Source organism: Dreissena polymorpha, chromosome 8 (assembly GCF_020536995.1).
Source record: "Dreissena polymorpha isolate Duluth1 chromosome 8, UMN_Dpol_1.0, whole genome shotgun sequence".
In the NCBI taxonomy this organism is placed as follows: Eukaryota; Metazoa; Mollusca; class Bivalvia; order Myida; family Dreissenidae; genus Dreissena; species Dreissena polymorpha.
This window is the reverse complement of record NC_068362.1, coordinates 72,306,925-72,323,986: the sequence shown is the minus strand read 5'-3', so window position 1 is coordinate 72,323,986 and position 17,062 is coordinate 72,306,925. Positions and strand designations below refer to the sequence as shown.

Below are 17,062 nucleotides of genomic sequence, written 5' to 3'. Positions count from 1 at the left end.
GTAAAGAGTTAGAACGGTAGATGACAAGAGATTTGTGTGTACCACAAATCGTTCTCTGTGACTGCGAGTTACCGAAAACTGTTCCACTACAAAATGGCCGAGGATGTGACCGTGCTTTTTGGGTCACTTGAAGAATGCATAAAAAGCCTTCGTGACCACGAAATACAAACAAATACGAGGTATGCTGTTGGCTACAGCAGCAAAGGCTTTGGCAAAAGAAGAACTGGTAGGTCACCAGCAGTCAAAATACATTATTAATATGAAAAATGACTAGGGTTAGTTTAACTATGTGCGTTAAGTGTGTTTAAATCGGTGTGTAGATATACCGAAATCCTATTAATATTAATAATTTATCAAAATACTGTGGATATTAAGATAGAATATTGCATAATTCACTGATAAAGCAGCAGTATAAGTAATTCCCCCACCCAACCTTCCCCAGGACCCTACCCCCCACCCCAGCTTACCCCTTGGTTTCCAGATTGTCAAATGTACACCTATTGTGTTTGGTTTGACTTTTCAACAATAAATAATGACAAAAATACGCAGTTAAACAAGATGTGTTTGTTAAACACAATGTCCCCCTATATGATGCTTGACCTTGTAGGATGACCTTGACCTTGACCCTTCACCACTCAAAATGTGCAGCTCCTTGAGATACACACGCATTTCAAATATAAAATTGCTAGCTTCAATATTGCAGAAGTGACATTACATGCGCAATTTTGACCCATATATTTGACCTTGAAGGATGACCTTGACCTTTCACCACTCAAAATGTGCAGCTCCATGAGATACACATGCATGCCAAATATCAAGTTGCTATCTTCAATATTGCAAAAGTATTCATAAAATAAGCGATTTGGGCCACATATATTTGACCTCTGACCTTGAAGGATGACCTTGACCTTCCACCACTCAAAATGTGCAGCTCCATGAGATACACATGCATGCCAAATATCAAGTTGCTATCTTCAATATTGCAAAAGTTATTGCAAAATGTTAAAGTTGGCGCAAACCAACCAACCAACAGACCAACGGACCAACAGACAGGGCAAAAACAATATGTCCCCCACTACTATAGTGGGGGACATAAAAATCTATAGGTATTATAAACAGGCATGGCAACTTGAGTGTTCTTGATGAAAACGGTCTTGTCCAGTGTTCCTCAATCTTTCGTCAATAGGCACATAGTGCGTTTTATACCTTGTGTTTATATAATACATTAACACAGGTTATTTTTTCAAACTGTTTATTTTCGTCAATATTCCTTGTTGAAAAGTCAAACCATTCCCAATATGTGTATATTTAACAATCTGGAACCCCTGGGATAAAGGGGGGGGGACAGGTTGGGTCCGGGGAAAGTCAATATACTTCATTTATTCGCATGCAAAATGACAAGAGTAAGAAAAAACACATGCTTTATTTGTATTTTATGTCACCAGCCTTCAATATGCTTTATATATTCATATAAAAAATGACAAGAGTTAGAAGAAACATATATATCGTTTACTTTTTTTGTTATCGCCATTAATTATTTAATAAAAAAATTACTACTCTTAACTAAGGGTGTCACGTTTAAACGTTTGAACGGCCACGTTTTGTGTTTTGCTCAAAAACCTTTACAAAAACAGTTAACCTTTAAACGCCACTCAATATCAATAAAATTCGTTTTAATTCATTACGTTGTGACGTTTCAAAGCTTTTTAACAGCTGCCAGGGCCCTCGTTTGGAATTTTTTACTGCCGAATATCGGCGGCTTCCCCCATGAAAAAAGTGTACTTTTTTCCCCTATTTCAGCTATAAATCCCCCTTCCATTTTTTTTTTATGTTATACCTATGTTGCCTGCTGGTATGGTGCTACTAACCTTTGATTAGTTGTTTATTTATATAAATCATATTAAAATATCGCAATTTTAAGTGCTCAATGGTTGGTGAAAAGATCTTCCCATTTTCGCCCAAAACAACGCAAAATTCCCCCCTCTAAGGGCCCCAGCCCCAATCCCCCAAAGTGAAGAGAGGGCCCTCGCTGCTGAAAAAGACTCGTATTAAAAACTATTTGTATCCTGTGCGCCAGATGGCCCTTATTCACAATACCGTTAGCATAACAATACACCATGTACGGACTAGACCTCTTGAATATTTAACGCGCATAATCATGAAATTCCTGGCTTTTGTTGCATGAGCATGCCCCAAATCCTCTTGAACATTCAACGCGTGCTGGCCCGAGGAATTATTCACGATGTTTATTCATCGCCAATCATTTCTCGAGATATGGCAAACAATCTCCGTATAGGAACATTTTACTAAAATTTAAGTATGCATCTTTTGATAAACATCGTGTTATAAGTAGAACGTTAAAAAATTTAAAACTGGATTACTCTTGTTTAAGGAATGTTGGTTAATAATTCACATTCATGTCAAAATATTACAGCATGTAAGTAAAGTAGACAAATTGTAACCCATTGGTTAGACAACGATGAGAACAGTTGGTTTTAGTATGACATCATGTGCGAATGGGATATGCACTAAATATAATTTCCGGAAATAAGTACTACTTTCAGTTTGAAGAAGTGATGGCACTGATGCGTGATGATTTTAAAACGGACATAGGGATACTGTTTAAACGGTAACGTTTCGTTTATTTCATTTCGTTTAAACGTTTAGAAAAATCTGTAAACGTGACACCCTTACTCTTAACTAGAACATCAGTTATAGACATAAACAAACCTTTTCATTTAGTAGGTACATGTAATAGCTTGTTATGTAGCAAACATATGGTAATAGTAGAAACATAATCAATTTATTTATATGTTCTTGTTTGTTATTGAATCAGGCTCAAATATTGACAACAACAAAAGGGTCCAGTGGCTGAATGGGAAACCGTTTATAAGCCTTGGATTAAAGGTGTATTTTTGTCATCATGGCAAAAATTACCGACCAAACAATAATTCAAGAACTCCAAAGGTATTGTACTATCGACATAAGCTGAAGCAAAGTTGTGCAAATATATTTAGATTTTCATGAAGCACCTTTTTTTATTATCCCCCTGTGAAGGCAGATTGATATTGTTTTGGCATTGTCCGTCTGTCCATCCGTCCTTCCGTTTATATGTGTTTGTGGTAATACTTAGAAATTTTTCTGTTCTTTAACCACAAGGTCTAGAGCATAAATATTCGTATATTTGGCATACCGGTTAATCATTGTCTAGTGTTCCTCTACCAAGATTGCTACAATTATTTCCATAGTCCAGACCTGTGGGCCAATGTGTTTCCCATATATGTATATTGTAAAAACTTAAAAAAATCTCTGAAACCTTAAACATAGATATTTGTTATGGAAGATAGTCAAGTTGACCTCTACCAAGATTCTTTTTAATTATTCTCATTTGTATTTTGTTAAAACTTAAAAAAAAACACATATTTTTCTCCGAAATGAGAATGGCTTGACCATAGTTATTTGGCATGAAGGCATGAAGCATCATCTAGTTTACCTTTACAGTAGTTCCATCCTGTAAAAAAAGCAGGTCATGTGAGCGATATATGGCCATCCTTACCATCTTTTTTCATGATTTAAGGAACATGGATATAGCAACGGTGGGCGTGGTCGTGCTCAGCAAACAAAAAAATTGGGATGCCCAGCAAAGGTGCTGATTAAAGAAGGAGTTATGCTTCCTGTCAGTCATGTATGTATCTGTTCGGAATACTCACATTTGTTAATTGCGCATTTGTAAATTTTACATGGCTTTTTTTGGGGCACCCAATGTGAGCATAGTGAAAGCACTCTCTGTCTGTCCTTCTGAAATTACGTCACACTTTGCGTTTAGGTTTCAAAATGTGGATTTTTTTTGCAATATTGATCATAGCAACTTGATATTTGGCATGCATGTGTATCTCATGGTACTGCACATTTTGAGTGGTGAAAGGTTAAGGTCATCTTTCAAGGTCAAAGGTAAAAATATATAAATTTCAAAGGTGCGCAATAGGGGGCATTGTGTTTATGACAAACACATCTCTCGTAGGTATGTTTTAATGTCTGTTCATTTTCGGCAAAGTGTTACATATGGAACAAACAACACTTACTCAATATTGAATGCAAACATATGATAATTGTGGATACTTTTTCAGCTAATAGAAGAATAATTATCATATCAGTTTGTTTATGTATGTCCCTGAACCTACTACTGAGGCAAATGTTTTTTTACTGGTGTGCAAGAGATTTTGCGCTGCCAACACTAATTTGTTGTACCTTGAGAATATAGACAAAATAAACTTGCCTGATTGGAAGACTTTCTGTAAAGTGAAACTTATTATTAAAACTTTGTTGTCTAAATTGGCATATAAATTGAATGATCCAGTTTTTGAAAATATACATAAAAGGAGATTTCTATTCTAAGTATGCAAATCCCTATTGCAAACAATTGCAATCTTTTTTATTTAAATTCAAATCTAAATTGACATCACTTAACAAATGGAAGACACATTGATGCAATCAAATCTACATTGCATAGTAAATGCATTTGTAGGGAAACATAAATTATTGGTAGTTGTGGTTTTAATATAACTTGTACAAATATGCATTCAAAGTATGTTTACCAAGCCATAAAAAAGCTTAAAAGTTATGTTTTACTCCAGGTACATTTAAGTTATTCTTGTACATGTGGAATTTTTATTATTAAAATTAATAATGTATGGAATTGTAAAAGTTCAAAAGAATTAATAGCACAAGGGACAAAATTGTCACAAAACCAGGTTTTCATTGTGAAAAAAAATCTGATAAAGGGAGACAACTCAAACTGAACTTTTGAAATGAACAAACAAAATTAACCCCCTTTGTAAGTTTGTTTTAAAATAAATCTATTTTTAGTCGTGGCGACCTTGACATTGGAGATTTTGACGTGATTCTTTCGTGTGACACACCGTCCCATGATGGGGAACAAATGTGCCAAATGATTTTAAAATCTCATAATGAATGACATAGTTATAGCCCAGACAAGCTCATTTATGGCTATTTTTTACCTTTGAACTCAAAGTGTGACCTTGACCTTGGGAGATATTGGCGTAATTTTTTCGCGCGACACACCGTCTAATGATGGTTAACAAATGTGCCAAATGATTTTAAAATCTCACAATGAACGACAAAGTTATGGCCCGGACAAGCTTGTTCCGCCCGCCCGCCAGCCAGCCAGCCCGCCAGCCAGCCCGCATTCGCCAATCTAATAACCAGTTTTTTCCTTCGGAAAACCTGGTTAATAAATGATTTACCTCAATGTATTATTCAAAATGAAACAAAAAAGTGTAAGGAAAGTTTTCGTGTAAATATTAGCCCATACAGGATAACACTAAGGCAGAACTGGCAGCATCCCTGTTTGACCTTGCTGCAACAGGAGTGTATACATGCTGCTACTACATGTGTCTACCAGACCTGGAAAAGCACAAGTATCACGAAACAGGCATTGTAAGCATTGTGATCAAAATCTGTATTACTGGTAATATTCCTGTCCATCAAGTATATTTCAAAACATCTGAAATTGACATTAGTTCTTATTATTTAATAACTAGTGTTTTGTTATTATGAAAGAAAAGCATTGCCCAACTTGTGTATAAGTAAGGAATATCGCATACTACAATGTGGTTCACGGATATAGATTGGCAGACTTAAGTCAAATTCATCCCTTGATATTACTTGTAATGGCACTGTGATTAATCCAACTTCTTCAGTCAAATATCTTGAAGCTACCATAGATCAATCTCTGTCTTTCGATACTATGGCACGGTCTGTTTTGCAGAAGGCTAAGCCTGGTTGAAATACTTGTATCATAAAAAGGACTTCCTTACCCAACATACCAAGAAGCTCCTTATTATGTCCTTGATTCAATGTCACTTTGATTATTGCTGTTCAATATGGTACCCCGGTCTTACTCAGGTGTTTAAACATAAGCTTCAGGTTACTCAAAATAAGCTAATTAGGTTTGCTCTTAATCTTGACGCCAGGTCACATGTAAGTCCACAACACTATCGCTCTCTTAATTGGTTACCTGGCAGTAAACGTGTTGACCAGATTATCCTTTGTCATGTTTTCAAGGTCAAAAATGGATTAGCTCCTGATTATATGGGAGAGTCGTTTATCCCCCAGGATTCTGTCCATTCATATAAGACAAGGTCATGTAGTAGGGGTGCTTTTGCAATTCCAAAGGTCAAAGGTTTTGGTTCCAAGTCCTTTTGCTCTCTTGGTTGCTCCTTGTGGAACAGCCTACCTGCTGACATATCCGGTATAAGAAGATTACCTTCATTCAAAATAGCAGTTAAGAAATACCTGATGGACAGTTTATAATTATACCATGTTTATATCATTATTATCTATGTATCGTTTTTGTTTCGGTATAGGAATATTTTAATCAGTTCATCTTGATCTAGTCATTTAATATTATTTTAATTGCTGAAGATGTGATATTGTTTTTATCAGCTTTCCTTTAATTGATATTCAATTCTTTTTTAGGTTTTAAGGACATTGCGTTATGTGAAAGTTTGTGTATTAATTTCAAGTATTTTTTATAGCTTTTTTGTAATCCATCAATATATTTCTTTATATTCCTTTATAGTCTATTCCCTACTGGGAATACAAAATGCCAAACATAGATTTGTACTGTGATAATATAATTTGGCCAATTATCTGTGATATCATTCCATTTAACAATGTGTACTCATATGAACTTTATTTTAAGGTCAAAGTGTAATAACTACTTTTTGTTAGTTAAAAGCTCTCTATGTCATGCCACCAGCACAAAGGACCACAATGGAAATAAGAGTCGCTCTTTTTTGTGTTATCCTTGGTGTTTGGTGTGCATGTCATGGTTTATTTATTCTCATGTGTTCTACTATTCTGTATTATACATGTTGTTTTAAATGTCCATGTATGTGTATTTCATACCGAAATAAATCAATCAATCAATCAATCAGTACTCATAAGAAGGCAAAACATTAATTAAACCAACTTTGTATGGCCCAAATTTTAATGAACTAGAACTCCCTAAGAACCCCTGTGTTTTTGACCCCTGTGTTTTTGACCCCTGTGTTTTTGTTTGAGACGCTACTTAAATATAAATGTAAAGTTTCTTGTGTGTTAACAAATTTATGTCAGGCTTGCAAATGGCATTCAATAAGTTGATATATATTTTTGTTTATTGCCCTTTTAACCTTACCTGTACACTTAAATGCTCATGGTGAGCTTATGTGATTGAGATCTTTATCTGTTGTGCTTCGTGCATTATCCTTCATCACTATATGCCTTGTAAACACATAAAACAATGAAAAAAAAAAGGTTTACAAGTGAAAATGTTTGTTTTATGATTAAAGTTGAATAATTAATTATATATTGGTTAAGTTTGAAAATGGTTCCAGTCCATTTAAAAAACATAGGTCCCATTTCATTGAACCAGGACAGATCTGTAATCAGATACAATTTTTGAATAACCATATATACTTAATACCAACTGTAAAAATGCTATGTGTCCTGAAACCGCAAGGCCTAGAGCATGGCTTGTTGGCATGAAACACCGTCTGGTGGACCTTTACCATTATTGTCCCTAACATCAAATTTTGCCCCACCCTACTTGCACTATACACTTAGGAGTCTAAGGTTGGCAACTAATATTTTGTCATTTTGTGTTTATATATTTATCGGTTTGTATTTAATATTCAGTCTTCAGGCCTGAGTCAAAATATTGACCGGGACTTGTTCATAAGATAAATGAATTGGTCGACGAAGGGGTGTCAGACACAGACGAAATGGAGCGGCGCCTCTGAAGTCATGTTATGGAAACAGAAAATGTTACACCAGCACCAACAAGCAAGAGGTTTTTTCCAAAATCGTACCACGATTCGGAACCACATGCGAAAGACAGAGAAAATGAAACAGGCAAGCATAGACGATGACACAAATCTTGAATGCTTTATAAGTGTAGGATTTTGTTACTGACTGTGAAATCAACATTGTCTTGTGGACCTCTACCAAGTTCCAATGATGCTCCAGGGGTAAAAATAAGCCCCGTCCTGGGAGCAAATGTGTTTTTCCAATATGTCAATTGCAAATATTTAAAAATTCTCCATAGCCCTAAGGCCTAAAGCATGTATATTTTGTATAAAACATTGTCCAGTAGACATTTACAATGTTTCTTTTAATAATGCCTCAGTTGTTAAAATATACCCTGCCATGAGACCAATGTGTGTTCCTTAAATGTATATAGTAAACATCTTTCTTTCTTTTCCGAAATTTGCATTGTGAGCGACCCATGTCCCCTGACCTCTTGTTAAAGTACTGACATTTTTTCTTCTGCATCATTAAAACTACAGTGAACCAATGGTGGATGAAGATTGTGAATGCCCATTGCGATGCAGTTGTTTCAAATGTTCAATCACTTTGAGCGATGCATGGCTTTTGGCAAATGAATGATGTACGACACTCAGCAATGAAAACAACACTTCTATGTGTGTTCAGATTGAATTTCAGTGAATGTGGAAGTGATCAATAAGCAGATTTGCACTTCATTACAACCAGCCTAAGGTAATTGTGGCTGCTGTTATGTAAATGCAAGTCTGTTGTTATCATCATATTGTAATCATACATGTATTGTGTGTTAAAATGCAAGGAGGATAATCACAGGAGGAGGATGCAAGGAGGATAATCACAGGAAGAGGATAATCACAGGAGGACGATAATCTCAGGAGGAGGATGCAAGGAGGATAATCGCAGGAGGGGGATGCAAGGAGGATAATCACAGGATGAGAATGCAAGGAGGATAATTGTATAAAACATTGTCCAGTAGACATTTACAATGTTTCTTTTAATAATACCGAAGTTGTTAAAATGATGTACCACACTCGGCATTGAAAACAACACTTCTGTGTGTGTTCAGATTGAATTTTCAGTGAATGTGAAGTGATCAATAAGCAGATTTGCACTTCATTACAACCAGCCTAAGGTAATTGTGGCTGCTGTTATGTAAATGCAAGTCTGTTGAAATCTTCATATTGTAATTGTACATGTATTGTGTTTGATCTGTTGAAACAGCTGAATAGATGGAAACAAGACAATGCTGGAGATGTTGTTTTCCTGAGAAAAAAAGAAGAAAAGGAGTTTTTTTTGCTGTGTTTATAATGCAATTTATAGTTTTGTCTTTGGATTCAATGTTTCTTGTTGATTTACACATTCAGTTTCAACTGCTAAATGGGTGAAATAAAATGCAAGGAGGATAATCACAGGAGGAGGATGCAAGGAGCATAATCACAGGAGGAGGATGCAAGGAGGATAATCACAGGAGGAGGATGCAAGGAGGATAATCACAGGAGGAGGATGCAAGGAGCATAATCACAGGAGGAGGATGCAAGGAGGATAATCACAGGAGGGGGATGCAAGGAGGATAATCACAGGAGGAGGATGCAAGGAGGATAATCACAGGAGGAGGATGCAAGAACCCTATTCACAGGAGGAGGATGCAAGGAGCATAATCACAGGAGGAGGATGCAAGGAGGATAATCACAGGAGGAGGATGCAAGGAGGATAATCACAGGAGGAGGATGCAAGGAGCATAATCACAGGAGGAGGATGCAAGGAGCATAATCACAGGAGGAGGATGCAAGGAGGATAATCACAGGAGGAGGATGCAAGAACGATATTCACAGGAGGAGGATGCAAGGAGCATAATCACAGGAGGAGGATGCAAGGAGGATAATCACAGGAGGAGGATGCAAGGAGGATAATCAGAATACCAACAAGGACTGTTTGTAAAACATGCATGCCCCCCATATGGGCTGTCCGTTGTAGTGGCAGCTATTGTGTGAATAAGATTTTTGTCCTTTGACCTTGACCTTTGACCTAGTGACCTGAAAATCAATAGGGGTCATCTGCGGGTCACGATCAATGTACCTATGAAGTGTCATGATCCTAGGCAAAAGCGTTCTTGAGTTTTCATCCGAAAATCATTTTACTATTACGGGTCACCGTGACCTTGACCTTTGACCTAGTGACCTCAAAATCAATAGGGGTAATCTGTAAGTCATGATCAATCTACCTATGAAGTTTCATGATCCTAGGCGTATGCGTTCTTGAGTTATCATCCGAAAACCATTTTACTATTTCTGGTCACCGTGACCTTGACCTTTGACCTAGAGACCTCAAAATCAATAGGGGTCATCTGCGAGTCATGATCAATGTACCTATGAAGTTTCATGATCCTAGGCCCAAGCGTTCTTGAGTTATCGTCTGACAACCACCTGGTGGACGGACCGACCGACAGACCGACCGACAGACCGACATGAGCAAAGCAATATACCCCCTCTTCTTCGAAGGGTGGCATAATAAAATGAAAATACAGAAGCAGACCAATACTCGAATTCACAGTAAATGAGATACATCAACGCCTAATTTACCAACTAACAATGATGACAGAATAGATGCTGCAGCCAGAAGGTGACAAGTAAGCGCCACTTTGCAAGGACATATTTAACTTGGTGTTAAAGTATGAAAAACCAAAAGATAGAAGAATGGAAAACATGAAACCAAGATAGAAGGATACTAGGAATCACTAATAGACATAAGGACACTATTACTGTATAGTCAGGATACTGGGAATATTAGTCTCTTTTGGATTTCTTGGATAAACAAATTACATCTTCACACTATAGCAAGGAAATGGAAGGAAACTAGGAACTTCTATTGTAGATAAGATATATGCCAACATAGAAGTAAAAGGATTACAGTGAAAACAGCAAAGACGTGGATACTTGTTGCAGAATGTGTAACATTCAACTATAAGATCATACGCTTGAAAGACAAATTACATTTTAATTCAGGAATGTTTACAATACAAATCTGAAATTGTGTTTGTTTCTCCCACGGTCCTGCATATGTATTTTCTATTACTGTTTGTTATTGGTGTTTGTGTATGGTTATTGGTCTTTTGTTGTGTAAATTTCGAATTAATTTAAGAACTGTGCATGACGAATTTTAGAAAATTGTGGTAGAGGTAGTTAGTTGTTGCAGTGAGGGTCTGAATCTTTTTTGTGTTGCAGTGAGGGTCTGAAATTTGTTAATGACATTTAAAGGAGTGTGTTCACAGATTGATGATTTTTTATGCCACATATATCAAACATAAAAGAATACTGTATGAACGTGAGTTAAATACATGTATAATAACATTTATAAATATACAATTAACAGAGCTAAAGGTAAGCTGTATAATTAAGTAAATGTTCAATTAAAATAGGTGGGTACGCAGTGTTTAAAAACATGTGCGAACTAAAACGGAAATAAAGTTGCTAATACCAAATTGGAATTTAAGTATCAAGAAATACATGTACATGTAAGCATAACGTCAAATATTGTTAGTTCAATGATTTTTTTCACGAGTTATTTGTCTATGAATTTTTTTTGCAATATTCATACAAACTTTCGTTTCTACTGAATTGCAAAGGTAGCTTTATTGTATTGTGATGATAAAAAAGCCCTTACATATATGTTTCATATTCCAACCAGTTTTAACTTGTATAGCCAATATCTGTGACAAAGCCCACTCCTCGAGCATTACTTGTATGTGACAGCCTTTTGTATTATGTATTGTTTTTGTATAATTAAAGATCTATAAATAAATTATTCATATATGTTTGCTATAGTGAATCACTGTTGTGTCTTGAGTATGTATTTATGAGTATGTCTTTTAAACATTTAAAACGTATTTTCTCACTTATTGCAATTTTGTAAAACATAATGATCGGATGATTTGTAACCGAATAAATAATAAAACATTGAGAAGTTTGTGTACGTTAACTTAAGTAAGATCAATTTGAACAATTTTATATTCAGTTTTTGCAACATTCCCCTACATGTATCAGTATGTGTAACATCACTACGGTACATAATATGACCGAAAATGCATTACGTCATTACCTTTAGGACGACCGAAACATAACTATTTAACTTTGCTCTCAAAGGCATAATTAAAGCTAACTAATTATTTCCATCGTGAAACAGCTTCAAACATTTGCCCAATGATATCAATTACATTAGTTAATGTTTTAACTAGTGTAAGCCTATTTATTTTAGCTCGATTACATCAAAAGCCTTAGGTTTATTGTGACACTCGAGTCCGTTTCCTGGGAAGAACTAGTACTTGGTATCTATGGAGGAGATAATGAGAACACTTTCCGAGTAGGGATCATACCCACGAACTCCCGATCGCTAGGCGGACACCAAATCCATTACACTACCGCGACCCTCAATTATATTGTATATTATTGAAACTATTGCAGTATTGCTCTCTCATTATACACTAGCATGTGGTCCTTTATTTATCGCAAGTGACCAATGGCCAAAACCGCACTGCACGATAAAAAAACAGCATTGCACAATACAAAACAACATGCAAACATACTCAAATAAAGCTGGGGTCACCGCCTACCGGCATGTGATTTTTCTAGCTCTTGTCATTTTGCATGTGAATGAATGAAGTATATTGATTGCTGGCCTCGTAAAACACAATTAAAGCATGTGTTTTACCTAACTCTTGTCATTTTGCATGTATATATATATATATATATATATATATATATATATATATATATATATATATATATATATGAAGTATATTGACTGCTCGTGGCCTAAAACACAATTAAACGATATGTTTTTTCTAGGTCTTGTCATTTTGCATTTGAATAAATGAAGTAAATTGACTGCTGGCCTCGTGAAACACAATTAAATGATATGTTTTTTTCTAACTCTTGTCATTTTGCATGTAAATAAATGAAGTATATTGACTGCTGGCCTCGTTCAACACAATTAAAGCACGTGTTTTTTCAAGCTCTTGTCATTGTGCATGTGAATAAATGAAGTACTAGTATATTGACTGCTGGCACCGTAAAACACAATTAAGGCATGTGTTTTTTCTAACTCTTATCATTTTGAATATGAATAAATGAAGTATTATTGACTGCTGGCACCGTGAAACACAATTAAAGCATGTGTTTTTTCTAGCTCTTGTCATTGTGCATGTGAATAAATGATGTATATTGAATAAATGAAGTATATTGACTGCTGGCACCGTGAAACACAATTAAAGCATGTTCTTTTTCTAGCTCTTGTCATTTTGCATGTGAATAAATGAAGTATATTGACTGCTGGCCTCGTGAAACACAATTAAAGCATGTGTTTTTCTAGCTCTTGTCATTTTGAGTTGAAGTAAATTGACTGCTGGCCTCGTGAAACACAATTAAACGATATGTTTCTTCTAACTCTTGTCATTTTGCATTTGAAAAAATGAAGTAAATTGACTGCTGGCCTCGTGAAACACTATTAAAGCAATTTTTTCTAACTCTTGTCATTTTTGGACTCAGATGTTCAATGCAAACGACAGGTTTTTTTCTAACTCTTGTCATTTTGCATGTAAATATATAAAGTATAAAGACCGCTCGTGACCTAAAACACAGTTAAAGCACGTGTTTCTTTCTAAATCTTGTAATTTTTCTTGCGAATAAATTAAGGTTTATTGACTGCTTGCACCGTGAAACACTATTAAAGCAATTTTTTTAACTCTTATCATTTTTGGACTCAGATGTTCAATGCAAACGACAGGTTTTTTTCTAACTCTTGTCATTTTGCATGTACCGTAATTATATAAAGTATATTGACCGCTCGTGACCTAAAACACAGTTAAAGCACGTGTTTCTTTCTAACTCTTGTCATTTTTCCTGTGAATAAATTACAGTTTATTGACTGCTTGCACCATGAAACACTATTAAAGCAATTTTTTCCAACTCTTGTCATTTTTGGACTCAGATGTTCAATGCAAACGACAGGTTTTTTTCTAACTCTTGTCATTTTGCATGTAAATATATAAAGTATATTGACCGCTCGTGACCTAAAACACAGTTAAAGTACGTATTTCTTTCTAACTCTTGTAATTTTTCTTGTGAATAAATTACGGTTTATTGACTGCTTGCACCGTGAAACACTATTAAAGCAATTTTTTCTAACTCTTGTCATTTTTGGACTCAGATGTTCAATGCAAACGACTTTGCGACATCCTTTGCGACAATGCTCCTAACTCTTGTCATTGTGTATGAGCGAGTGTCTAACTCTTTACAAATAAGGCTAACCGATGTCTGTAACACTACATTCACTTCCATGTACAGTACAATTAACACTCACCTGTGCAGTAAACAGATGCAGTAATCTACACTCACCTGGATGTGCGGCATTTGGTTCCATCAAACACTGGTCTATGTGCCAGCTGGGTGTTTCGATTTTAGACAACAAGGTAAATGGCATCTGACATACTGGGCATTGCCTGAAGAAACAAGAGCACTCATCTATTTTCTTTTTAAAGGTGTAGGGACCTATCTCAATTTCTATCACAAAGGAGGGAGGGGTGGAGTGGAGAGGGGTGTATAGTGTGGGGGTGTGGTCATTTATTACATTATCTTCCAAAAATGCAAAAAAATGCAAAAAAAAATTACAATTTTTTTTGGGAGGGGGGGGGGGGTGTTCTCGGGTGGGATGGATGGACGGTATTTCAAAAAAATAAACTCGAACTTGCACTACTCAAAATGTGCAGCTTTATGAGAAGGCCGCTTTGAAATATTTTTTTTTTGAATTTGACCTTGAAGGATGACCTTAACCTTGAAGGATGACCCTGACCTTGAACTTCCACCACTCAAAATGTGCAGCTTCATGATAACGCACTTTCAAATTATTATTTTTTTGACCTTTGACCTTAAAGGATGACCTTGACCTTGAAGAATGACCTTGACCTTGAACTTCCACCACTCAAAATGTGCAACTTCATGAGAACGCCGCTTTGAATTAAAAAAATATTTGACCTTTGACCTTGAAGGATGACCTTGACCTTGAACTTCCACCACTCACAATGTGCAGCTTCATGAGAACGCCGCTTTGATTTTATTTTTTTTATCCTTGAAGGATGACCTTGACCTTGAACTTCCACCACTCAAACTGTGCAGCTTCATGATAACGCCGCTTTGAATTAAAAAAAAAATTGTTTGACCTTTAACCTTGAACAATGACCTTGACCTTTAAAGATAACCTTGAACTTCCACCACTCAAAATGTGCAGCTTCATGTGAACGCAGCTTTGAAATTAATTTTTTTTAACCTTGAAGGATGACCTTGACCTTGAACTTCCACCACTCAAAATGTGCAGCTTCATGAGATACACATGCACGCCAAATATCAAGATGCTATCTTCAATATTAAAAAAGTTATGGCCAATGTTAAAGTTTTCGGACAGACAGACGCCATATATTCGACATTGAAGGATGACCTTCACCTTTCACCACTCAAAATATTCAGATCCATGAGATACACATGCATGCCAAATATCAAGTTGCTATCTTCAATATTGAAAAAGTTATGGCCAATGTAAAAGTTTTTGACAGACAGACACCATAAATTTGACATTTGACCTTGAAGGATGACCTTGACCTTTCACCACTCAAAATTTGCAGCTCCATCAGATACACATGCATGCCGAATATCAAGTTGCTATCTTAAAACGTGAAAAAGTTATGGCCAATGTTAAAGTTTTTTTAGGACGGACAGACAGACTAGACTGACTGACACTGACGGACAGTTCAACTGCTATAGGCCACCCTACCGGGGGGCATAAAAATTAATTTTTTGGGGTTGGGGTGGTGGGTATAGTTTGAGGGTGTGGTGGTCATTTATAAGATGATCTTTAATTTAAACAAGATGTGTTTGTGAAACACTATGTCCCCCTATATGATGTTTGACCTTGTAGGATGACCTTGACCTTGTGAAGGATGACCTTGACCTTTCACCACTCAAAATGTGCAGCTCCATGAGATACACATGCATGCCAAATATCAAGTTGCTATCTTCAATATTGCAAAAGTATTCATAAAATAAGCGATTTGGGCTACATATATTTGACCTCTGACCTTGAAGGATGACCTTGACCTTTCACCACTCAAAATGTGCAGCTCCATGAGATGCACATGCATGCCAAATATCAAGTTGCTATCTTCAATATTGCAAAAGTATTTATAAAATAAGCGATTTGGGCCACATATATTTGACCTCTGACCTTAAAGGATGACCTTGACCTTGACCTTTCACGACTCAAAATGTGCAGCTCCATGAGATACACATGCATGCCAAATATCAAGTTGCTATCTTCAATATTGCAAAAGTATTCATAAAATGAGCGATTTTGGCCACATATATTTGACCTTTGACCTTGAAGGATGACCTTGACCTTGACCTTTCACCACTCAAAATGTGCAGCTTCATGAGATACACATGCATGCCAAATATGAAGTTGCTATCTTCAATATAGCAAAAGTTATTGCAAAATGTTAAAGTTGGCGCAAACAGACAGACCAACAGACAGACCAACAGACAGGGCAAAAACAATATGTCGCCCACTACTATAGTGGGGGACATAAAAAAATAATGGGGAGATTGAGGGGGGATTCGGGGGGGCGTTGGGGATGGTTTGGACGGAGTCAATTGTGGTATGTAAGCTAAGAGTTGTTTTGTCAAAGTATCAATCAAATCTAATCATAAATAAAGAAGTTATGGCAATTTTAGCAAAATTTAATAATTTGACCTTGAGAGTCAAGGTCATTCAACGGTCAAGGTAAAATTCAACTTGCCAGGTACAGTACCCTCATGATAGCATGAAAGTATTTAAAGTTTAAAAGCAATAGCCTTGATACTTTAGAAGTAAAGTGGATCTAAACACAAAATGTAACCATATATTCAATGTTACTAAGCCAAAAATGGGCCATAATTCCATAAAAATGACAACCAGAGTTATGCAACTTGTCCTTTACTGTCCCCTTATGATAGTTTGCGAGTGTTCCAAGTATGAAAGCAATATCTATGATACTGTCCCGTAATCGTTCATAGTTCAAGGACGACACATCGTTACTAACAATGTTCATTACTCTTAAATTACCGGTGTGTAGCCTATCATTCAATATCTCGTCATGCGCGAATTGCCAAGATGACGAGTTTTGCATTAACTA

The 17,062-nt window shown here is 36.1% G+C and overlaps 1 protein-coding gene across 6 annotated transcripts in view; it reads right to left on the bottom strand.

The window, feature by feature from the left end:
- The window catches only part of LOC127841335 (uncharacterized), a 67,582-nt gene that overhangs the window by 34,632 nt on the left and 15,888 nt on the right, over positions 1 to 17,062 (bottom strand). For all 6 annotated transcript variants that reach the window (XR_008030921.1, XR_008030922.1, XR_008030923.1 and 3 more), the window contains exon 3: positions 14,238 to 14,341. Coding sequence is in view for 3 of the 6 variants with exons in the window: in XM_052370067.1 (XP_052226027.1) it covers positions 14,238 to 14,341 (104 nt within the window). In the remaining 3 variants the exon portion in view is untranslated. The remainder of the gene's footprint in view (positions 1 to 14,237; positions 14,342 to 17,062) is intronic.